We start from the raw sequence: 23,880 nt of genomic DNA, 5'->3' as shown, positions 1-23,880 counted from the left end.
GGGGTAAAGGAGCCAAAGTCCAGTCCTGTGCCTTGGTTTTCTGAGGAGTACTGTTCATGCGTCCTGGGTGGTGCAGCAGGAAGGCCCTGCTGAGTGTTTTGAGCTGCACCAGCCATCTGACACATGCTGTCCCTCTGCCCAACAGGTCTATTACGCTCTCTACACTTTCAAAGGCCGAAACGCCAACGAATTGAGTGTGTCAGCTAACCAGAGACTCAGGATCCTGCAGTTTGAGGACATCACAGGCAATCGAGAGTGGTGGCTGGCTGAGGTGCACGGGAAGCAAGGCTACGTGCCCTCCAGTTACATCCGAAAGACAGAGTACACGTGAGGCGAAGGGGAGAAGCCTGCACCCTGTGCCTTGTTCCTGCTGGGAGCATTGGGGCTCAGGGAGACTCACCGGCCCTGCTCGGCAGTGCAGCCTGCCCTGCTCGCCCCAAGGGGCTGAAGCTGCATCCCTCGCAGCCGCGCAGCACTCCCAAGCCCTGCCACGCTGGCTGCCATGGGGAGTGGGAAGGGTGGGCTGGCAGGACAGGCAGGGGACAGGCAGCTTGTGCAAGAGCAGGGGCAAGTTGCCGTCACCTTGGGCTGCTCGTTCCTCCTGCGTGCAGCTTGTAGCAGGTGAGCATAGCGTGGGGCCATGGCCCAGGAGGAAATAGCTTCACTAAGGCCAAAGAGCTGCTATGGATTTAATGTGTAGCCGTCTACTGCTGAGTTTCTAGAGTCTGCCTTTAGCTAAATAGTGTTAAAAGAAACTTGGGCCCTGTAAACAGGCTCCCTGTGGCCGTCTCAGCAGCAGCAGGAGCCCAGGTGAGCCTGTCTTTGCAGGACGTCAGGGTTGAACAATTCTGCTCTGCCCAGAGAAGTGGCTCTGAGGCTTGCTGTGAGTAGTTCAGCTCCAGGGCAGGCAGCCCCAGCAGCCAAGAAAGCCTACAGCAGAGCTCCCCGACATATTGCGTTTGGCTGCTTGGGCTCCCAGGGGTTTGGGTCTTTCCAGGCTCTGCTGCTAGCAGCAGCTGTTGGGTTCCTGTCTCCCTGATGAGCCTAAGGCCCTAACCCCATCTTCCTTTGTCACTGCATCATCGCCAGTACGTCCCCAAGACCCATCTGCACTGGCAGGCCCACGTGGCTAGTCTCGGCTGGGGCAGGGTAGAAGGCAAAGAGCAGGCTCTGTCCTGCAGCCTGATTTTGTTCGGGCTTGGACCAGGATTCAGCCGTGCCTGTGCTTGCTGCAGGGCTCTGGGGGGCAAGGCTCTCCTCAGGAGAGCTACCGCCCCAGCATGGGGCAGCACGTCTTACCCACTGCTGCCATGCCCTGGGGGAGGGTTGCTCCCTTCTCTTCAGGGTGGGAGTGTTTGCATCCCCGGCGCTGCTGCTCTGTAAATAAAGATTTGCCCTTGTGTAAAGGAAGTGCCTGTGCAAACATCAGAAAAAGGGACAGAGTGCCTGGCAGAGCCTACAGACTTAATGTGGACCCTGCAGGGGCTGGGGAGGGCACTTACCGTTCCATAGGGTTCAGCACACTTGTGCTCTGGCAGCTTGTGCCAGCTGCAGCTCAGGCACTAGGAAACCTTCACCAGACTAATCCTTATAGAGCTATTGCACAGCCCTCTCTCCAGGCACTGTATTAAATGCTACAGCTGGGGCTGGCTTGTGTCCCTCTTGTCACCAGCTACAGTGAAGGGTTTTGCTCTGCTGTAAATGCCTGTGTGGGTAGGTGGTGTGCCTGCTAGCATAGGCTTCTTGCATGCTGAGCCAGGGCCAACAGCTGTGCTGCAGCCCCCTGGCTTGGAGGCCCAGGAACAGAGAAGGACCAAGACTTTGTCTGGGTGGGTGTGGGTGTTGGTGTAGTGTGAACATGTGTCTGCACCACAGTCAGGTTTGTAGTCTGGCACCACAGCCCAAAATCTACCCAAGTTGTGGTTATGGTGGTCAGAGCTGAGCCCCAAGGACTGCCTCAGTTATTTGCAGCACACTCAAAGGCAGATACAGCCATAAAGAAAACAGCTAGGCCCCCAGCTCCTGGCTTTTCCACCTCCCCTGCTGGTGAACACCTTTACCCCTCCCCCCTCCCCAAATCTTGTAGCCCTATGAACATTTTTTGCTGGCACAATAGTGTAATGAGGGGGTGGATTCTTTGTTGCACACAAAAAAGCTGCCATCTGGGGCATGGGTCTCTCTGTGCCTACAGCAGTGTGGATCTGGGGCTCACCTCAGGTCCAGGGGTGACAATAAGATCCCTTCTGTTTTCTGTAGGACCCTTGCAGTGAGGGATTCTGGCTGTGAGTGTTGGGCATTCACAGAGCCATGCACTTGAGCCGTTATGTTCATGGTGGGGGCAGAGGCTCAGGCATGCCTGCGCCACTTGATTTGGCCTCTCTAGCCTTGTGTGTCTGTGTAAACTCAGTGTATCGCATTCCTCCCAACACTGGATAGGTTTTAAAGCTAAACTGAGGCTTATTTAGCATGCCTAAAGTCAGACTTTTAATTGGAAAGAAACATTTACAAAAAGGAAATAAATTATAACATTCACTCCTAGATTAAAATGTACATTTCATTCCATAGTGCTACAGCATCTCTCAGCTAGGTTCCCCTTGCCTGGTAGAAAAACTAAGATCCCAAGGGGACCACTGTCTCTCCATCTGATGGATGACTTTCCCCTCTGTACTGGAATAAATTACACAGTTGCAGGCCCTCATGCACAGCAGGCAGGGTGTAGTAGCTAGGTTAACAGCTCACTTTGGTCCATATCCCTGCACAGTTGCAGGCCCTCATGCACAGCAGGCAGGGTGTAGTAGCTAGGTTAACAGCTCACTTGGGTCCATATCCCTGATAGCCAGGGAAGCCACCCTCTCCCCTTTGCTTCCCGGCTGCAGAGACAAATTCCTGGGCAGGCCAGCTGCAGGGAGATCCAGGCACCTGCTCGGTGAGTCCCAGCAGGAGAGAGCTGTGTGACTGCACGCTGCACACTGCACCACTCCAGCTACAGGACAGTGGTTTGTGCATTAATAACGCCGGCATCCTTTGCCATCGCAGAGAAGAGGCCCTCTTTCTGAAGCAGCTCCTCGGGGCTGTCGTACTCCACTATCCTCCCTGCCTGCAGCACCATCACCCTGCCAGCAGGGAATGAGAACATGTGAGCTCCAGGGATCTGAGCCGCCAGTGCTGCCACCTCCAGCCCTACAGCCCCTGCCACCACACTCGCTCTTACAGCCCTCTTATGTGTTTCAGCCCCCAGTGGAGAGATGAGGACCCAACCTCTTTAGCTCCTGGCCAAGGCTGTCAACTACTCTATGGCTTTTTACAAGAAACAGGATCCCAATAATATGTTTCTCCCCACAAAGGCCTAAGTAATGCCTGGCTGTCCTTCCCCTGCTCTATTCTGCTGCCCCAGCAGCTCTACATATTGCTTTCCTTGGCATTGCACCCACTCCTGCTCTCTGGCTGCATCCTTCCTTCTGCTGTGAGCCACCTCTTGCCCCATCCCAGGAGTCCAGAGGCCCGTTCACCCTACCTGTTGCTATCCATGATGGTGTGGAGGCGGTGGGCGATGGTAAGGACAGTGCAGTTAGCAAACTCGCTCCGGATTGTTGTCTGGATTAAATGATCAGTTTCCAGATCCACAGCTGCTGTTGCCTCATCCAGGATGAGGATCTTGGCTTTGCGGAGAAGGGCCCGGGCCAGGCACACGAGCTGCCTCTGCCCGACACTGCAATAAGGTGGGGAACATGAGTTAGTAAGCAAACGAGGTGCTGAGCACCAGCAGGGTGGCTGCAGGTCCAGCTCCCACACCCTGCCCTGTCCTCCAGCTCCGTTTCTGCCCCTCCATCCTCAACTCAGCTATTGATTTGCCACCCCGAGCACCACGTCCCCATGTCCCGCTCGCTGGACCACCAGTGAAAGGTTGGCTTATGCTGGCCTCCATGCAGTGAGGACCAGCCCTGACTCCTGGACAATTTCTTTCACTCACATTCAGTCCCAGAAGCTTCTGTGCTTGTCCCTTGACAGCTGCTCTGCTTCAGGGTTGCCTTTCAAGGCTGTTCTGAGGCCCCTTCTCACCACCATGGCCATTTTAGCCTTTTTGTTGGGGCCAAAGGAAGGGATGGGAGCTGGGCAGATCCCAGCTCCCCTGCTCACCTCAGGTTCTCTCCTCCTTCACTCACAAGATGAAGCAGCCCCTCGGGCAGGTCTTGCACATATGTCTTCAGGTGGGCCAGCTCAAGGGCCTTCCAGACTTCCTCGTCTGAGTACTGGTCAAAAGGGTCCAGGTTCATCCGTAGGGTCCCGGAGAAAAGCACGGGGTCCTGCCAGGGACAGCACAGCGTGTTCCTCCATGCCAAGCGTGGCCACTCAGCAGGGGTGGCAGCCCCATGGCTGCTGCATGCCCCCATGTTTGGCCGCAGCCTGCTGGTCCTGCTACTCTGCCTGGGCAGGGGAGGTGGCAATGGCAAGCTCATGGGCTCTTGGGCTTTCTGCAAGACCCAGGGTTGCGCTCTGGGTGATGCATGGCCCCAGGAGCCTGGAGAGGCCACACAGCAGTGGGATGTGGGGAGGTTGGAATTGTCTCACCTGGGGGATGATTGTGAGGTTCTGGCGCAGGTCATGGAGGCCAATTGTCGCGATATCCAAGCCATCGATGATGATCTTCCCTCCAGCAGCCTCCAGCACCCGGAAGAGGCAGTTGGTGAGGGAGGATTTCCCAGCCCCAGTCCGGCCCACAACCCCAATCTGTGGAAGGAGCTATTTAGACCAGCTGGCAGGACTGAAGAAAACAGGGCAGATGCTCTCTGTCTTGGGCTGGTGGGACTTCCTGGCCCATGCTCCCCATACATGCCCCTTTTGCCTTCTGCTGGCTCCCTCCATCCTTATGGGAAAGTATGTTGAGCCAGCTCCACCCCGCAGCCCACCAGCACCACACCCTGCTGCCCAAGGGCCCATCTCCCCGCATGCTGCTCCTCTGTGCTGTCCCTCTGGCAACACTGCTGGCTCATCTCCACCATGGGCTGCCAGAGAGCCTGTGCTGGCTGCAGCTATGAACCTCATTTCCTCCAGCTCTAGGACTTGTGCAGGTTCAACCTCAGACTGTCAGCATACCAGGGATGGGAGCAAGCATCTGCAATCACCATCTCTCAGGTTGTCTCCCTTGGTCCCTGCCCTGCAGCTTGGGAGTCCCTAGGAGTCACATCCACATCACCATCCCTCCCCAGTCAGCAGCCAGAAGCTAAGACGACAGAAACACCTTCAACATAGTATTGCTAGGGAAGGGGTGTGGCGAGGGCACAGGCTGAGAGGTCCTCACCTTCTCGGTGCTCCCAATATCGCAGGTAATCCCTTGAAGAACCAGCTCCAGTTCAGGTCGGTAACGAACTTTATAGTCAATGAACTGGATCTCACCTTTGCTGGGCCAGCCACGGGGTGGGCGTTTCTCTGTCACCCATGGAGCCTAGGGGCACAAGAGCGTTAGAGGGCTGTGCCCTGCAAGGCTGGCTAGCACTGAGCTGTGCAGCAGGCGTTTGCCTGGCTCCCGATCTCCTCACCTCATTCTTCACCTTCGTATACTCATGTATCCGCTCCACAGCCACAATGTTTGTTTCCAGCTCTGATGTCATCCGCACCAGCCAGTTCAGTGTCTGGGTCACCTGCATGGCAGAGCCAGAGGATGCAAAGCTCAGTGAGACCCAGGTAAAACCAGCTGTCCCTCCTCAGCTCAAGTACTCAACCTGGCCACGAGCATCCTTGGCCTGGCCCATAACTCCCCACTCACCGACCAGCACCCCCTTTCCCCAGCCCTTCAAAAGCTTTGCTGCAGCATCTGAGGCAGAGACAATGTGCTCCTCCCCACAGCAGCAGTCACCCCTTCATAGTGGGATGCATTCTCCCTCAGCTCCATACCAGCTTCTGAGGTGATTCCCCTCCCCACCAGGGATGGTCCCAGCTGATCCCCACTCTGTATTTCAGAGCTGGATGCAGCATCCTGCAGCCAGCCCAGAGGCATCAGAGTGCTGCTCCCAGACAGCCCTGCCCTGCAAGAAAAGCTTTTGCTGACTCACGTTGAGGGCGGAGGAGATGGAAAGACCCACAATGCCACCCTCCAAAGTGCCCTTTGAAATCACAGCTAGAAGCGCAGAAAAGAAGACAACCAGGTTCCCAACCAACTCCAGACGGATGGCCAGCCACCTGCAGCAAGAAAGCATGGCTGTGAGAGGTGGTAGGAGAGGTGTCTACCTGCACCCAACACAGGGAGCCAGCGTCACCCTTTATGGGCATCAGGAGCAACCACCAGTGAGACCAGCATCACACTAGCATCCCTGGGTAACTAGCCCACACCTCAGCACTGTACACATGGTACCTGCACCTATGCAGCAGGTGATTTGTAGCCAGTTCTGCAAGCAGTTCCATTTTATCTGTCAAGATGATGTTAAAACAGTTCTGTGCTTCTCCCTGAATCATCCCAATACTCCTTGCTCTGGGACACTCCTCCATCCCCATCTCTCCTGATCAAGTCCCCTTCAGTCACCTTGCAGCGTCTCATCCAAACAACCCTCTCACGCTTGTGGTTCCCATTAACTTATCCCCTTGCCACTCCTCGGGTGAACCACCTCCGTACTGCTGTTGTGTCTATGCCTGTCCCTATTCTCCCTCCACGTCCTTTTTTGAGATCTGTTCTATATGTCACCCTATATGTTCTATATGTCCCGTGCTTCCAGCTCCTGCTTGATTGGCCTTCTAGTCAATCCCTGTGTCTCACATGTAACCTCCTGTGCTGGTAACAGCACGTATCAAAGGAGTCCCAAATGGTACAAACCTCTTCCACCCAAAGCATCTACTCAGTAACACACCAACAACCAGAGAGTGACCCCATTGTGCTGGCCTAGAGCGTCGGCCTCTTCCCAGAAACCACCAAGAGCATCTCAGCCCTCAACAGTGTAGCTTGCCTTGCCCAGGCCCTGGACTTTTTCCAGAGGCCTGTACTCTAGCATTCCAAATTACCCTAAAACATCTCCTTCCCACAGACTGTGGCACTCTCCCAAACTTCCCTATTCCTATCCAGACCCTCATAGCCTGTCCTGAGGTCAACAGGGAGAACTTGAGCTTCTGAGGGACCTCCCTCAGCATCCAGGAGCCCCTGGGCAGAGGTGTGTCAGGCTGCGCCAGGGTAGCAGGAGCAAACTTGCCTATTGGAGACTATCCAGGAATAAACACTTTTCTGGTTGATGTCCACAGTGTTCTCATTCTGCTGCAGGAACCGCTCTTGGTGTCCATATGCCCGGATCACAGACAGGCCTGATACCGTCTCACCAAAGTGGGAGTAGATGGGAGACCTGGTGACAGAGTCCAGACGCCGTAGCTGGCGTGATGTGGAGACATAAAAGCGCTGAAATGAGGGAGACAGCTCTGTTACCAACATAAAGCCCAGCAGGGACAAAGATACAGGTCTATGCAGGGCAGAAGCCTCTCGCCGACCCACATTACTCACCAGCACAAAATAGTAGAAGATGCCTAAGGGAATGATAATAAGGGCGAAGAATGGGGTGGCCAGGGAGATCATGAGCAGTGTGCTGATGATGCCCATGAAACAGGAGAGCCAGCTGCGGAAGGACATGGGGATGGTCTCATCTACTGTGAAGATGTCCTGGAGCATACAAAGCAGCAGTCAGTGACCCAGAGAGGAAAAAGCCTGGAGGCCTCACACGTGCAAGGTTCCTACACACTCATATGGTAACACAGTGTCAGACACTTGCAAAAATACAGGATGACACTGAATTGGTGTTGGGGTCACAACCCTATTTAGGGCCGCAGATCTTATCTTGGGAACAGGTGAACTAGAGAAGCTCTTAATAACATTCTCCTCCGGTATGGGACTGCTTTGGGAAGTGCATCTTTGCCTAGTCCCAGGATTCAGGATAGGAAACTAAGGCAGAAAGAAGGACAGGGCTGATCCCAAGTCCATGCAGATGCAACCAGGTCTCCAGCCTGCCATCACCCCTCTTTCAGTTGGCATCACATCCTCTCTCATCTTAAGAGTATACCTAGCAGGCCTATGGTCTTGATCTCAAGAGAGATTTTTATTCTCTAAATCAAGAAAAGTCACCAAAGCAAGAAATGGAGTTGCAGCATATTTGAAATTTCCCACCTTTATCCCCCCTCTTTTTCCCCTTTGTTTTATGAGTCTCATTTACACAGCAAAGACTGTATGTTTTACTATGAATCTGTAACTAGAAGGACAACTTGACTTGCCCTAAGCAGCCCAAGAGCATGACATGTTAGTCAGACCTCAAGTAGGTGCTCGAACCTCGCACAGGGCTCATGTATCCAGACTGAAAGTGCAAATCAGGCCCAGAAAAGCAAGAGCTATACAGTCCATCCTTTCTTTTTCTCCTGTCCTTTTTGTGACGTTGATATCCCCTGCCTTGAGGGATGCAGGATGGATAGGGGATCTAGCTGCTGCAGCAGTTGGCTGCAGGTAACTGTGATTTTTCCCTCAAAAAAAGAAACGTGACCAAGGGAATGGAACAAGGAATAATGTTAAAGTTTCCTTAAATATGTAATGTTTCAAGTTTTTAACTATATTTCCTCCCCTTTCTAGAACTTGAACAAAAAGTTGACAAAAAGTTAATAAGGATGTGCTAGGCAGGCCAATATCTCTGTACACAAACCACAGAATCACAGGCATGCTGGCTGGAAGACCTCTCTGCGGTCTCCAGTCTGACCTCCCACTCATAGCAGTATTATCCCTAGCACTAGATCTGATCAGCCATTGCTCTCTCCAGATATGTCTCACTGACCTCCAAGGATGGAGGTTTCAGTTTCTCTATTGACCTGTCCCAGGACTGCACCACCCTCATGGTGAAGAAGCACTTCCTAAGTCCATCTAGAACCTTTCAAGCTATCATCTGTGGCCACTGCCTCTTGTATCGCCTGGCACTGTTGAGAGGAGTTTGGCTTCATCATCTTTGTAGCTGTGCTTCTAAAGTAGCCATACGTTGTGAGGAGATCCCCCCTTCACCTCCTCTCGGCCTGGCTCCCTCCAGCCGTCACCACGGGACATGAGCTCTAGGCTCCTGCTCATCTTGGTAGGATCCTCTCCAGTTTCTCCACAGCCCTCTTGACCCAAGGCTCCCACAACTGGACACAGTATCCAGATATGGCCTCCCCAGCACTGAGTAGAGGAGATAACAACTTCGTATGATCTGCTGGCCGTGCTCCTCCTAGCATAGTCCAGGATGCGGTTTCCCTTGTTTGCAGTGAGAGCAACTGTGAGCTCACGATCAGCTTCGCATCCACTGTACCCTCCTGGTCCCTTCCAGGCCCTGACCTGTGCTCATCTGTGCAGTGCTGAACTGCACATAGGGTTATGCCACTACCCAACATTCTCCAGACCTACTAGACCTGCAAGAACAAACACCTCCTTCATGCCCAGACTGTTCTCTTACCTTGGCAAACCTATTCACGATGCGGCCAGTTGGGGTTGTGTCAAAGAAGCTCATGGGCACGTGAAGGATGTTGCTGAGCAGCTGCTGGTGCATAACTCGGGAGGCCTGCACAGCACCATGGGCAGACAGGATGATTGCAATGAATAGGAAGATAGCTGCAATAATGAGAGCACGGAGCAGTCAGTGCCAGCTCACATGGGACACTGGCCCTAGGCACCCTTTGGCTCACAGGACATATCAAGCAGCTCCAAGTTGGCAGCTCCACAGGGAGCCAGTGTGCCACTCCTGCATCCCACCTCCTTGGGAGGCCCCACTAACCACATCCCACCACACAGGAAGAACATTAACCCTTCTGGAGAGGCTTGGGCCCTGGCACTATGTTCATACTGGTTAAGGACAGTGACCTTCAACCTAAGGGGGCAACACAGTCTTCTTGGGGCAGTTAACACTGGGCTTATGCTGATATCTGTCCCTAGTTCAGCCAGGAGCAGGAGGGAAGGCTGCAGTGGGCAGATGGACACAATGCTGGACACCCTGCTCCTTGCTGTGCTGCTGGCTGTAAGTCTTGCAAGCCCTTCCCCTGCTGGACCATGTAGCTAAGGTGAGCAGGATGCCCTGTGTTCCCACACTCACCTTGTGCTATCCCCAGCACCCCAAAGACACCAATCCGCAGGTCTCGCTGCCCTGGAGGGTAGGTCTGGTTGAAGTAAAGCTGCGCATCATCAGTCCAGGCGCTGAGCCACAGGTTGGTCCCCACAAAGGCGACGTATTGTGCGAGGTAGCCCATGGCAACGCAGAAAGAAAACACCCAGCCAACAGCACGCAGGTATCGCAAATACATGGAGAACTTCACCTGTGGACCAGTTCAGCCTATCACCACTGCCCAGCAAGCAATGGCTGGTGACACCCCCCATGCAGCCTTGTCCTGGCTCACCACCCACGTCGCTCCCCTCCACACGTCCTCCCTCCACTATCCTGCACGGTGCCAGACAACATGCTCACCCTGCCAGGGCCACCCTCACCCATCAGCCCCACATATCTGGGCAGCACTGTCTCCTTTTGTGCCTGTTGGCTGCAATGGGGACACAGACAGCTGGTGCTGGCTTTTTTGGGCCAAAGTCAGGGTCTTGTAGCACTGAGTCTCCTTCATCCTCCTCACCTTGCCAGTCTCAACGGCCTCCTTCTCAATCAGCTGCTGTCCCTTCAACTTCTTGGGGGCCTCCTTCTGGGCCTCCTGGCGGGACCTGGTGCTCCTTGTGCTGAGGCTGCAGGGAGGGAATGGTTGCCATTAGTCACAGGGTGCTGGATGGCTCCCACTCTCCTGGGCGTCTGTCCCTGTGCTGCACTGGCACACCAGTGCCAGAGTACTCCAGGAAATGTCCTGACTCAAGCAGCTTTGAATGAGCTGTGGAAGCCATAGGCACTTCCAGATATGAAATCATGGTCCTCAGTCCCAGCCCGCAGATCCAGACCAGTGGCAGCAGTCTCAGGAAAGATCATAGGGTAAGGCTGTGATACAGCAACATGGGTAAAGGCAAGGTCAGATGCTTCTGACTCAGCCCAACTGGTGGTAGAAATGGGCATGGGGGCTCCTAGCCCTTTCTCTTCAGGAATCCCTCCCCAGTGAAGCCCCCCAGGACCCAAGCCTCCCAGGGAACAATACAGGAAGCAGGGGAGAGGGCTGCGAGCTCAGGTCAGGTCCCCACCTGCGACTGAACTCTCTCCGTTGGATGCTGGCCTCTCGCTTCATTGTCATGGTCACCACATCATCAGGCCCCTCTTCCATGAACGGCTCAGTATCTTCATCACCCTGCTCCTCATCCTCAACTAAAGCAACAGCTATAGGCACAGGGGAGAAGGAGGACAGAGTCAGGCACTGAGGAGAGAACAGATTCCACATACTGCACCTCTGCTGCACTCATGCCCCTCTTCTCTAGCCCCGCACCCCAGGCTCAGGCTGTGTCCTCCGACCACCTCTCCAAACCCTGCTGCGAGCCCAGTACAGCAGGGGAAGAAAGAGACCCACTGTGGGTACTATGCTAGAAAGAGCACTGATGGGACACAGGGCTAAAGGCCTGCACAGAGGCAGACCCTGCTGCTGATTCATCCTAGTGCCATCGCTGGAACCTCGCAGAGAGATTTGTGCAGCTTTAGCAAGTGCAAGACTTGGTAGGTCACGTCACTCCAGTTCAGGAGCATGCAGAGGTTGAGCACCTCTGAGCAGATGGAAGATGGGTCCTGCGGGGACAGACTGGGAACAGCCAGGCTCCAGCTGGGCACCAGCACTATTGGTACCTACCCAAGGCTGAGCCGAGGCAAGATGAGCTTAAGCCTGACCTGAAACCACTGCTCCCCACAGTGTTGAGAGAGCTGAGAAAGATGAAATATAATCCAACATCGTGTTTAGAATAAACAAAAGGATCTTCCTTACTCCAGCATCATTAAGGCACAAATCCTCTTGCCAGGGAAGATATAGCAGCCATAATCATAAATGAATTATAAAAGGACCCAGAAACTTAGATAGGTCCTTTGGTGGCTATTCAATACAAGCCCTAGATGCAAATTTTAGGCAGAAAGTCCTTGAGCTGCTGATTGTAAGAAGCTGGGAAGGTGGCCGCTGCTGGGGTCTGGGCTAGATAGAGACAGATCAGACCAATGAAGCAGATTTTATGTTTTTATAACCCCAGGACGCACACACCCCCTTCACTTGCCCCAGCCTAGTGGTGTGCCCAGTACCTGCAGCCTTTTCATCTGGAGCATCCTTTTCCTGGACACTGTAGGAGCTCAGGAACTGGGCGAAGGCCCCCTTGTTCGCAAGCAGGGTGCTGTAGGAGCCGTGCTCAGACACTGCTCCTGCCACCAGCACCACAATGTTATCAACCTGCGGCAGGAAACTGATACTGTGCGTCACCAAGATTCGCGTCTGCAACAAAGTGGCACTGTGGTTGCAGGGCAATGAGCATCACAGCATCCCTCTCCCTCCAGCCTTGGGCCTGCAGGCTCTCCTTCCACTACTTGGGGACCTCTTTGCTTACCACTACCCAGCTTTGGGGACTCACAGAGCACCCTTCTCACTTATCTGCACCCCTCTGGAGACCCATCAGGACTCTTCTGCCTGCTGCAGCCCCAGCTGAAGGTCTACAGGACCCCACTCTGTCCCCAGCAAGCAGCCTCAACCTCCCCTGGATAGCCAACACAATGTCAGGGTGATTCTTGCATGGCCAGTTCCTGGGGAGGATGGCAGAAGCGCTCACCTTCTTTTGCAGCAGCCCTTTTGGCCCCAGCACGTGGTCGAAAAGGTACTTGCCAACATGCGCATCCACAGCAGAGAGGGGGTCATCCAGCAGGTAGATGTCTGCGTTGCTGTACACTGCCCGGGCCAGGCTGACTCGCTGCTTCTGACCCCCGCTTAGGTTAATGCCCTGAAAGGGAAGGGGCCTCCGTGAACCCCTGCCTGGTACCGGGCAACAGCTCTTTCCTCTGCTCCACACCCAGAAGGGTTGTGTTAGCAGGGGACTCGGCAGCCCTCCCCGAACACACCTTGCTTATCTCCCCCACTACACACAGGTGTGTGGAGGCCCAAGCACCACTGCTTCTCCTCCCCATTGAACTCCAACAAACTGCGGTAGTGGCGCAGACCGCTACCCTCGTACGAGCACCCACTCATGGTGTCCTCGCCCTGTGCATACTACGCCCCTGTGCATGATGGTGGCTGCTCCTGCCACTAAACGCTCTCCTACTGATCCTCACATGCCTACTGTGTGTCTCTCTGCCCCTTCCCACACCATCCTTACCATCCCCTTCCCCATGCAGCCAGGGGCCACCCAGACCGATCAGCCCATGAGAGACATCTGCCCCTTCTCCCAAGACTTGCCCATGCCTTTCCCCCTTCCTGTGCCCTGCTTGCCCCACATTTGCCTATCCCCACCTCATCCTGTAGTGCTTAGAGCCAATACCTTCTCTCCAATCTCTGTCTGGTCACCTGCTGGGAGCAGTTCCAGGTCAGGAAGAAGGGCGCAGGCCTTGAGGACCTGCTGATACCTGGCTTCGTCCAGTTCTGACCCAAAAAGGATGTTGTCTTTCAGTGAGGCATTCTGGATCCAAGCCTGCTGGGGGACGTAGGCCAGGGACCCCTGACAGAGAGATTCAAGAACAGTGACATTGCTGGGGCACCAGCCTGAATACTACCACCTCCCACAGCCCTGGCCCACCTCACTGGGATCAGTCTGGTACCTGAGCCAGGAGGCTGCACAGTGAGTCAGTACCTGGTGTGCTCACTGTCCCTGTGTGCTCCCGCCCTGCCATCGCCCTGCCCAGCTCCCAGCCAGCCCCACAGCCCCTCACGCCGGCTGGCTCCTCTCACCTGGATATTGATGTGTCCCTTGATATTCTCCATCTCCCCCAGCATGGCTGACACCAGTGAAGATTTGCCTGAGCCCACAGCCCCCACCACAGCCACCAGGCTCCCAGGTGTGATGTCCAGGGTGACACTGCAAAGACATGAGGGCCAAGTAAGCAGTGCTACCAGCCACGGGCTCCTGCACTGCCTGCAGGGGACCAACACAAAGCAGAGCAGAGCATCTCTGGAGGACTCGCAGCCAGCGCTGCAAAGTGCCAGGCGCCATCCCCAACAAACAAGGTACAGTGAGGGACTAAGATTCCCTCTCCTCACCCATCTGGCCCCCACGTGGTGCAGAGCACTCACTCTCTTATCACAGCATTGCCATCCTGCTCCCAGGCAAACGTGGCCTCCGAGAAACGCACAGCACTGCCTGTCAACAGAGAGCCATACCTCAGGGCTTGGAAAGCACCCCGTTCTAGGCAGCATGCTCCACACCAGCCTGCCTAATTCCCAGTCCCAGCCCATACACCCCCAACCCCAGTCTGCACGGCCCCCAAACCCTCCCACACAGCCCCTTATGTTGTCTGCCTAGTTTCTGCTTGCACAGCTATATCTTTGCACAGCATTACCCCCTATTGCCACACTGCCCTCAGCTCAGCTTGCATTGCCCATCACAGAGAGGGCCTGCACAGTGGGACAGGCTGAGGCTAGCCTGTGACCCACAGGGACTGACCTGGAGATGCCTACCTGTGATGGGATCGTGGTGAATAGCTGAGGTGTCCAGGTCTTCTCCGCCCAGGTACCGCTCCAGACGCCCAGTTGACACATTGGTCTGCCATGGCAGAAAGAGGGGAGCATGTTGGCACGGAGCACAGCTGGGTGCTCTAGCAGGAGCATCATAAGCAGAGCACCCCACTCAAGCCTCATGCACATAGCCCTCACCCAAGCACCAGCCCAAGATCTGAGCCTCAAGCCCATGTCACATTTGTGAGTCCTGTCACATCCACTTGCCAATAGAGCTTTGTGTATTGAGCCTAGGTGTCCAAGCCCTAGGCCCATCATACATCTGAGCCCCAAACACTGTGTGCTGGTTTGGACAGAAGTATCATGAGACCCCCCAACTCCAACCCCGCCCTATATGGGGGCTGACCTGCACCAAGGAAGAGACGACCAGGGGCAGCATGGCCATGGGGAAGCGTAGCACGTTGAAGAGGGAGATGGCAGTAAAGGCCTTCTGCGCATCCAAGACGTTGTTCTCATCCACCAGTACATAGACGGCAAAGCTGGCCAAAGAGACCTGGGACAAGTACAATCAGAGAAAGCTGCCATCACCCTGGCTGTGTACGGCCCAGCCCCTGGTGCTCCCCTAAGGCTTCTACAGTGCCCTCCTTTGGGGTCCTGTTCCCCTTCTGCTTCCCTCCTCCTCTGGGCCCTGTCTCTCCAATCCAATGGGGACCCTTTTTCCCCAGTGCTGTCCTACCAGCAGCCAGGACCCTGCTCTGCATGCTGGGCATCTGTCAGCCTGCGCGTCCACTCCCCCTCACTGCTCTCCCATCTTTCCAATCTTTCCCTTCCCCCTGGACAAAGCTCTGTCCCAGCTCTGAGAAAGGCGCAGGCCAGGTCCTCCCGAGGCTGCTGGCACTCACCAGGAAAGGGGCGCAGGTGAAGACAAAGATGGAGATTGACTGCAGGTAAGAAAAATTCAGCAAGTCCCTGAGCTCACGTGCCCGAATCTCCGAGATTCGCTTCTCAAAAGAGGGCTCCCAGGCAAAAAGCTTCAGGATCTGTGGAATAATCAGGGTAAGCAGATGCTGGCCTCATGGGAATGCCCATCTCCACACTTGGCTCACTGGGTCCCAGCACCTTCAGCACCCACTCCTGGCTTGCTCAGAAGCCTGTTTGCCTGCTATATTTCTGTTGCCCCACAGTTCAAGGCCCTTCCCCACAGCATTCCCACTCCCCGTCCTCAGCTTACCAGGTCACTGAGAGCTCCTCTGCCACCATGGCAGCCTGCTCCCCACTATGGCTCTCCAGGAAATCCCCAGGAAACCCACCCTCTCTGTAGCTCCCAAGCCTTGGTCCAGCTACCCACAGCTCCTCCCCAGCCAACCTTTTGCAAGGTGAGGAAGCCAAGGGAATTAATTGCAAGAATTGAGACTTTGCTACCCCAGAGACAGTGGTCCCAAGCTAGACTATATAACTCAGGTGCTGCAGAGCTGTGAAAGTGCACTGCCTCCAGGCATAGTGTACAAGAAGAGGGGTTCCTCAGGGGAAGGCTGCAGCAGCTGCAGCCCACTGCTCACCTTGATTCCGCTGAGGATTTCATTCATTATTTTCATGCGTTCATCCTTGTTCTTCATGTTCTTCACCTGCAAACAGAAGAGCCAGAGGTCATGGCTATGCCTAAATCTGACAACAGCTCAGCTCACCCTTGGAAATACATCCAGGCTGCAGGAAGGAAGGGAAGGGTAGACTCCAGAACCCAGAGGAGCCATCTCACAAAGCTGGACCTTGGCTCCCTATGGCTTTGGACAAGGGCTATCCTGGGGCAAAAACAGCATCCTGTTGTCAAGTAGAAACTAGGGCTGTATTTCATTGCTAGTAATGTCCTGCTTTCCGTCCTCAAGGCTGTAGTCAGCCCTGTTCAATTCAGCTGGTAGAACAGGTCTCACCTGTGTCCTGCTCATCTCACCCACTCATCGCCCCCCTGGCTCAGGCTAAGGCCCACCCAGCCCAAGTCAGATGAACTTCCCAAGCTGGAAAAGACCTGCAGTGTAACAGGGAAGGGAGCGTGGAAAACTAGTGGGGGGAACAGCAACAGGCCTCAGGAGCTGGAGAGGCAGAAAGGATCTTGCATCCACCACTGACCTGGATGCCTTTGGCCTTGGTGACCAGGAACCCATTTATGGGGATGAGCAGCACCATAACTCCAATGCCAGCAAGGACAGAGGGGCCTAGCTCCCCCCACAGGAAAACGATGGAGAGGATAATTTGCAGGGGGCATGACCAGAGCTGGTGAACGAAGTTGGCCATGTCCATGAACCTCTGGGCATCAGCAGACATCAAATTCACAGTCTCTCCAACCGTGGACTCTTTGCGAGTGGCACTGGATATGGTGAGTGCCTGGAAAGAGAGGACATAGTCACTGCAAGTCTGTCTGGGAGCAGTCTGGCTGCCAGCAGCATGGCGCAGAGCAGGGAATTAGCAGGCCAGGCTGAAACTGCTCCTGGGTTTGCTCCTAGATTCCTCTTCACTGACCACGTGTGCTCTCATCACTGCCTGCACACCAGAAGCACACCAGAACGCCTGCACTGCATTCATTGCTGGGGGCAAAGAAACATGTCCCTGTGCAGGAATCCCAGCAGCAGTCATCCTAGATCTTGCACTGCTCTGGTAGCTGACAAACACACAGCTGCAGCACCCAAGTCCTGGGCAGAACTAGTGCCCACGATGTCCCCAGCACTTGGCAGATATCCTACAAGCTGAGCTCTCCACGTACCTTTCTAGGGAGTAAAGGGCTTACACCCTAGCTGTCCCAGGTTGATGGGGCAGGCAAAGGGTGCCAGTATCCCCAGCCCAGCTGGGAGGGAGCGGACGGAGGATACTGACAAGGCCATACCAACCTTCTTGTAGATGGCAGCTGTGAGACTGGCGCGCACAGATATGCCAAGGTGGAAGCACAAGTGGAAGTGCTGCTGCAGGCAGAGGGACTGAACCAGAGCTGCCAGGAAGAGCAGGATGGTGTACAGGTAGCCTTGCCAGGCAAATGCGTCCGGATCTGACACAAAGGAGATCAGCAGCCTGGGGACAGAGTGACCCATGAGATACCCACCCTACTGAGACAGACCCAAGCAGGGTCTCCAGACCAATGCAGGGGAAGGATCCTCACAGGAGTAGCTACAGAGATCCCGCCCAAACAGCTGGCTCAATGGTCAGGGAGCTTGGGCCCCACCATGTGAGGGAGACTGCATTTCACGTTCAGCAGTGGGTCACTGCTATCTGATCATCCACAGACACCTTTGCGGCTCTGGAAAATACACCAGGCAGGTCCTGCTGGGCTAAACTGAACTGACACATGGATTGGCCCAACGAGGGCCAGAGCCATCTCTAGAGAGGGAACGTGACTGCATGAGGATGGATGCAGGGAGCAGGGAGCAAGCCCTGGTCCTTGGTGGCTGGGAATGAGCTTGGATCTGTTCAGCTGTTCATTAAACTGCAACCCAAGAGGTTCTCATACTTTTGATGGAGGCAAAAAAAGTCCCCAGGGTGTGGGGCTGGGACATGCGCATGTACAGAGGTGGCTGGGTTGGGTGCTGCACACACATGGATGTGGTGGGGCTGGGTGGAAGGCCTGGATAGGGGAGGAGAGGAAGGACTCACTTCAGCAGCTGGGGGCTGACAAACACGAGTACATCATGCACCAGCTTGAAAGCCACCGACAACAGGAGGTTCTGCCAGAAGGTCTTAAACAGGGTTTTCAGCAACCAGCCCTTAGGGAAATCCTTGCCAGGGCCAGAGTCCCCTTTGGCCCCCTTCTTCTTTCCCTTTGTCCGCTTCTCCTCCTAGAGGGAAATCCACAGATAAGTAAAAGAGGTGGTTGCACAGGCTTCTCCCACCTGAAAGGATGCTTCCAGGGCCATTCCCATGGTCTCCAGGTAAGAGATCCTGACTGAGACCTTATCTTTATCTCCTCTCATGTTCCCTCTCACTGGTCACATGCCATACACCCCTAACACTAACACCCACTTCCCTGATTCAGATGCTCCAAAGACAACTGTGGCAATCCCAAGACAAGCCTGACCCCACTTGTCCCAGAGTCAGGCACCTCAGAAAGATCTGGGGCTGGGACCTGATACAAGGTGATTCTCACTCAGACCTCGTTGCTAGGAGGTATTTGGGGAAGGGACAGACAGATAAGGGAGCTGCTGGTACTGCAGACTTGAGGGTGGTTCCTGCCCTTCTGTAGGGCAGAAGGATGGAGACTTTGGTCTCCCAAAACACAGGGATCTGCTCAGGACAGGGGAGACCACGTCATGGGTTCCCCCATCCTTGCTCAGGGCCCTGCAGAATCAAAGTGGTGATAACTCAGCAATGGGGGCTGCAGGGAGATGAGGTGACCCTATTCTGTATGGCTGGGCCTGGATCTCTGAGTCCCATGCAAGGCCAGGAGTGGGAAGAGATTTACCAGCACTAGGACATCTTGGCTCTGAGCCTTGCTCATCTTGTTCCCACAGTCTGAGTCAACTTCTCGGAGTCTCTTCTTGTGTTTCCGTTTCTCCATTTCTGCCTGGGCCTTCTTTACCAAGGTCTTCATATTCTTCTCCAATATGGCAAAAATTGTCTTTGTCTTGTCTTTTTCTTTCAAGTCCCAGAGATCTTCCATCTCCAAGGGCTTGCGATAGCCCTTGAGAACCATGCTGTGGGACAGAGAAACCTGCCCTCAGCAAGGTCACCACGTGGCACCTGAAAGGGAGTCCTTACCGCAGACACTGAGCCTTCACACTTAGCCTGGCCCTGATGGAGTGAGAGATACAAACCTAGCTCCCTGCAGCTAAGCCCCAATTTGTGTTCACATATTATGGTAGGGCTGTGGCTTTATATCTGGCTCCCAAGCAGCTCCACCACTTCTCTGCCGTGTGAAACTGGCACTGGTAGATCACTGCTACCTGCAAGCTGGGCCCAACGCACCTGGTACCAGTGTGCAGCAAGGGAGGACCGATCTGAGCTCATGCTGCACAGACTGCACCAAGTGCTCTCACAGCTACCCCAAAGCTGCCTGGGCTGCAGGCTCACCTGCACGACACTGCGCCAGCTCTAATGTGCCCCTGCATTACGCCAGCCCCAGACCTCTGGGGAGCCCGGCTCACCTGGTGTACCAGCCAAAGGTGATGGAGCTCAGGAAGGAGGCAGTGACCTCTGGGTTCTAGGACACAAAGCAAAAGAAAGTGGGTATGGACGGATTGCGGGTGCTCAGGGATAACCAGCTGTGATGGCAAGACTTGACTTGGCACCCCCAGCCATGAAGAAACCATAGAGGTTTCAAACTGTGCCAGCTCCAGCCCCGGGAAGCCCCACCTCAGAGTCAGAAGTGGCTCCACCTGGACACACATGCAGGATGCCCCAGGCTGCAGGCTCTGGCTTTTGCTGTGTGCCCTGCTGAGGCCCCCAGGCCTGCCCTCATGCAGGGGTGAAGAGGACTCTCTGCTGGGAGCCCACCTGATGCACTCCCACCCTATCCCAGGCAATACCAGCTGGGATGTGGTACCCTGAGCCCCTTACCCGATCCTGCATGGACCTCGCACCTTTTTGGCAATTTCCTTTGCTTCTGGAGAGATGTCTGAGAAGCCCGATACAAGGAAAAGCAGCAGCTGAAGCCCATAGGAGATGAAGAAAAGGACAAATCGTGGCACATCGGAGATCGGGGCCTGCAGGAGCAGGGAACCCAGCATTACTACTGGGGCCTGTTTCAAGGCCACCTGGCCCTAAGAGCTGGAACATCCCCAGGACAGTGCAAAAGCCCCTCTGCAACCTGGCTCAGCTCCCCTTCAGCGATCCCTCTCCTCCTCCCCCCGGCCTTCCACACAGAAGTCCCCAAGGGGAGAAATTGGTCCCAAAGTGTTTATGCCTCCCAAAGGAAGAGGAAGAATTAAAAGAGCAATTCCTCCCCAGCTTTCTCCTGGTTCCCCAAAGTGCCTGGAGTGGCTGGGACCTCAGTGATACCACCAGAAGCTTCTTAAAAGATGAAGTCGGAAGGGATTTTCCTTGGGAACAGAACAAAGCCATGGGAAAGTGCACAGCTTCCTGCCAAGCCCAACCTGCAGTGCTTTCCGGATGAGCGACTGGAACGAGAATATCCCACAGAGTAGGGACAGGATCCAGAAGCAGAAAAGTATTCCCGAGTCTCTGCACAAGCAGAAGCGTCGCGCATCATGGACCAGCAGGACCAGGAGCTGGTGGGAGAAAAACCAGTCAAAAGAGCACTCGGAGGACGTCCAGGCGGGGCAGCAGAACTGGCCCGGGCTCTAAACGTTTGTCAGGGTCACGTGCCCTGAGACGCCAGCACATGTGATCCTCTGGGATTCACTGACTTGGACACTGAGCTCCTCGTGCCTGAACTCACTGCCAACTCTACATAAGCTTCAGAGTCAATTGCACAGGGCAAAGGTTTATTTCAGGAGGATGTAAGATCAGGCTTCCTATATGAAAAGCAAAGTCTGAAGGCTCCTCAACATTACAGCGGCTCACTACTAGTTAGCTGTTCCCAGTCACCTGGGATTCTTACCTTCTGCCCAGCCGCAAAGGGTGGGCAAAAGGCATCACCCTGTCTTCTCAATATTGCCTCCAGACCTGGAATTAAAGCCAAACCAGAGACCGGGCACAGCAGCCTCTCATGGCAGTTCCCTAGGCTTAAAATCTCTCATAAACTCCACATGTGAAACCAACTGAAATGCAAAAGAGCCAAAAATAGCAATCTCAGGTGTTTCTTTTACTCATCAGTGCATCTCCAGAGTTTTATGGCATTGTTAGGACTGTTCTACAATATCCCATGTCTTATTTAAGATATCTGGTGCTTCTCTGTGCATATTCTGTCAAGCAAATAAGCTCTGCTATGTCCTTAGCTTCTCCAGATTTGAGAGTAACATAGGCCACCAAACCGTGTAACCAGGTACTTTGCCCTGGACCCATGAAAGCCAGTTCACTCTCTACTCACTCTGCACATCCTAGACTCAGCTGGTAGCTCTCTGAGGCCACAGTAGCAGTCTGCAGAAAGCCCAGACCCATACATCTGTCCTTGCCCTTTTCTCTAGGCCTAGAGCCTAAACCCAGATGCTGCATGCTTTCCTTGCAGCGCCTCTCACATGGTTATCCAAATTACTCCAGTCTCCTCTGCCTGGATAGTCTGTGGCATTTTTCAGATCTCCACACAAAATTCAGCCAGCAACTCATGAAAAATTGTGAGATGTCAGAGCAGCATAGCCTGCCATGAACTGATGTTCGCACTGTGCAGTCAGTCCCTTGAAGCCCACACTGTTCCCTCCCTGCCCTACATTTCTCTCCAGAGTGGCTGTGCTTGTTAGCCTGGCTGCTGAGCCACAATTCCAGTTTCTGGTGTTGCCCCCATCACTTCCTAGAGAAGCAGCCAAGTCCTTTTTGATGTATCTCCATGTTTAGACAGCTTGTCTACCGTACTGTCTATAGCTGTGCCTTGTGCAGAACTCCCATTGCCCCATCCTGCCCTGTCTGGCCGTGCCTGGGGCCGTCTTCCAAGCAGGAGGGTTACTCAAGCCTCTGCCAGGCTATGCTCACAGGCAAAGCATCCATACCAGATTTAAGGAATTTAAGGATAAATGGAGGCAGCACCATACCGCCAGACAGCTGCCCTCAACCTATTGCCCTCGTGCACCACCAATATGTCAGCAGAGCTGATCCCTGCCCATCTTCCAGGAGATATTTCCCTGGTGGATACAGCTCCTCACTGACCTCTATGCTATGGAAGTTTTCTTGCTGTGCAGTTAGGTGCTGCTTGGCCCCACAGTCTCACACAGTCTCTTTGGTGACATAAGGCACATTTGCCAGGTGATCCCTTACCCAGGTGGCAATGTACAGGCTGGGGTTCGTGTACAGGACAGGCGGTGGCTGGCTCTGCCTCGCATCCCCTACAAATGCCACGGCCAACTCCACCACTGCTGTCAGCATCAGCAATGCAGCCAGCACCTGTGTGGAGAAGGGAGCATCCATGAGGAGAGACCCAGCCCATCACGGGCACTAGGAATCACCAGGACAGAACGCAGTCAGGGGGAGAAGCACTGGGTCCCACATACCATTACACCCTCTCCAACCCAAACCCAGCCTGGGAAAGCTTTCTAGACCCCCCTGCAGCACTTCCACACAAGCACGGCCATCATTTCAAGCTTGGAGCACAGTGGCCTGTCACAGCCCACCAGGTCAGAGGCCCCAACACACACCTGAGCCCACCCTCCAAGAGCATCCCTTACCCTGTCATCCCCTCTGTCCCAGACATGCCTCATCCTGGCCTCCCTTTAGTCTTCTATACTAGACAGTGCCCCAGTTCATTGCTCCCTCTCTCCAATGCCTTTCATCTCTCCATCCTGCACCCGCCTCCAGCCCAGAGGTGCTCCACTCACCATCCCAAACTGCCCTAGCCTGCCCTCCGTTCTCCCTCAGCCCCACTCCACCTGTTTGGTGATGTAGAGTTTGGTCAGAGACGATTTCTTGGCTTTGGATTTGCACATGGGCAGAAGCTGCCAAGGAGCAAAAATCCAGAAGAAGCCGATGGGGATCCAGACCAGCACGGTCTGCTGGAAGCAGACTGGCAGGTCAGCATCTGGGCGAGCGAGGAATGAGGCGTTCTGGGGGCAATGAGGACAGACAATCAAGTCATTTGGGGCTTCCTGACCCTCACCTGACTCACACCATGACAGCCAGCGCTCCTATAGCTCCTATCCACCTTGTTTCTGACCCCATTGCACCCCCCCCACACACACCTCAACATCCACCTTTCTGACCCTGGCTGAGCATTTCAGCCCCCACCCAAGGTCCCCCTCTTGATCCATCTTCCCACAATCAGCCCTTCTTGGAGCCAAGGCAGCTTGCAGTGGCTGGGCTCGAATCATTTCCTGAGAGGTCTGTTGAGGGTGCCCTGCCTTCACAGCCGGATTGCGAGGCTAAGGCAAGACAGGGCTCACTTGGGGAACCATCATCTGGATCACTGTCTCACAGATACCATCCAGGCTGCCCTAGCAGTGCACAGCGCTCAAGCACTGTGTAAGCCCTGGCACAAATATCAGGACCTCTGCCTAACACTGGCACTTGGATCCACTGGCTAAACAAGCCTGGGCTTTGAGCCTTGGGATTTACTGATCTCCCTCTCCACTGTGTGTCCTGCCCCAAGGATGGGTGATCAGGGGGTGATGCAGCCACTCACCCAAAAGACAGAGCCGCAGAACTCCTCTAGGGCTGCTGACATGGCTCCAACAAGAAGAGACAGCAACTCCTTCCCCTCACTCTGCCTGGTTGTGAGATCCCTAGGTGGACGTTTGGGATAAAAGTCCCCGCACACCCACTGCTGGTGTTGCAATAAGG

General features: G+C 54.6%; 2 protein-coding genes across 6 annotated transcripts in view; one reads left to right on the top strand and one right to left on the bottom strand.

Annotated features, from left to right (window-relative positions):
• The window catches only part of DNMBP (dynamin binding protein), a 41,111-nt gene extending 38,621 nt beyond the window's left edge, over positions 1–2,490 (top strand). For all 4 annotated transcript variants that reach the window (XM_068949960.1, XM_068949959.1, XM_068949958.1 and 1 more), the window contains one exon: positions 146–2,490. In XM_068949960.1, the coding sequence (XP_068806061.1) occupies positions 146–331 (186 nt within the window). In that variant the 3' untranslated portion in view covers positions 332–2,490. The remainder of the gene's footprint in view (positions 1–145) is intronic.
• On the bottom strand, positions 2,458–23,880 carry ABCC2 (ATP binding cassette subfamily C member 2). Of its 2 annotated transcripts, none has more exons than XM_009677756.2 (32): positions 23,723–23,880; positions 22,974–23,147; positions 22,366–22,491; positions 20,592–20,726; positions 20,079–20,201; positions 19,644–19,699; positions 18,962–19,193; positions 18,157–18,338; positions 17,400–17,577; positions 16,645–16,899; positions 16,080–16,145; positions 15,423–15,560; positions 14,927–15,073; positions 14,524–14,608; positions 14,140–14,206; positions 13,798–13,924; positions 13,391–13,567; positions 12,689–12,856; positions 12,171–12,357; positions 11,141–11,273; positions 10,594–10,699; positions 10,068–10,287; positions 9,435–9,589; positions 7,478–7,633; positions 7,176–7,375; positions 6,051–6,177; positions 5,538–5,639; positions 5,300–5,443; positions 4,570–4,728; positions 4,138–4,304; positions 3,515–3,709; positions 2,458–3,113 (listed from the first exon to the last, which is right to left on the bottom strand). In XM_009677756.2, the coding sequence occupies exons 1-32, from the start codon at positions 23,762–23,764 to the stop codon at positions 2,984–2,986; spliced, it is 4,659 nt and encodes a 1,552-aa protein (XP_009676051.2). In that variant the 5' UTR covers positions 23,765–23,880; the 3' UTR covers positions 2,458–2,983. The 2 variants fall into 2 exon arrangements, with proteins under 2 accessions (XP_009676051.2, XP_009676052.2); XM_009677757.2 differs by having other exon boundaries at positions 20,056–20,201; positions 23,723–23,815.

The sequence above is a fragment of the Struthio camelus genome, chromosome 7, assembly GCF_040807025.1.
Source record: "Struthio camelus isolate bStrCam1 chromosome 7, bStrCam1.hap1, whole genome shotgun sequence".
NCBI lineage: Eukaryota > Metazoa > Chordata > Aves > Struthioniformes > Struthionidae > Struthio > Struthio camelus.
Note: the sequence above shows the minus strand (reverse complement) of the source record. Positions and strands in the feature narration are given on the sequence as shown.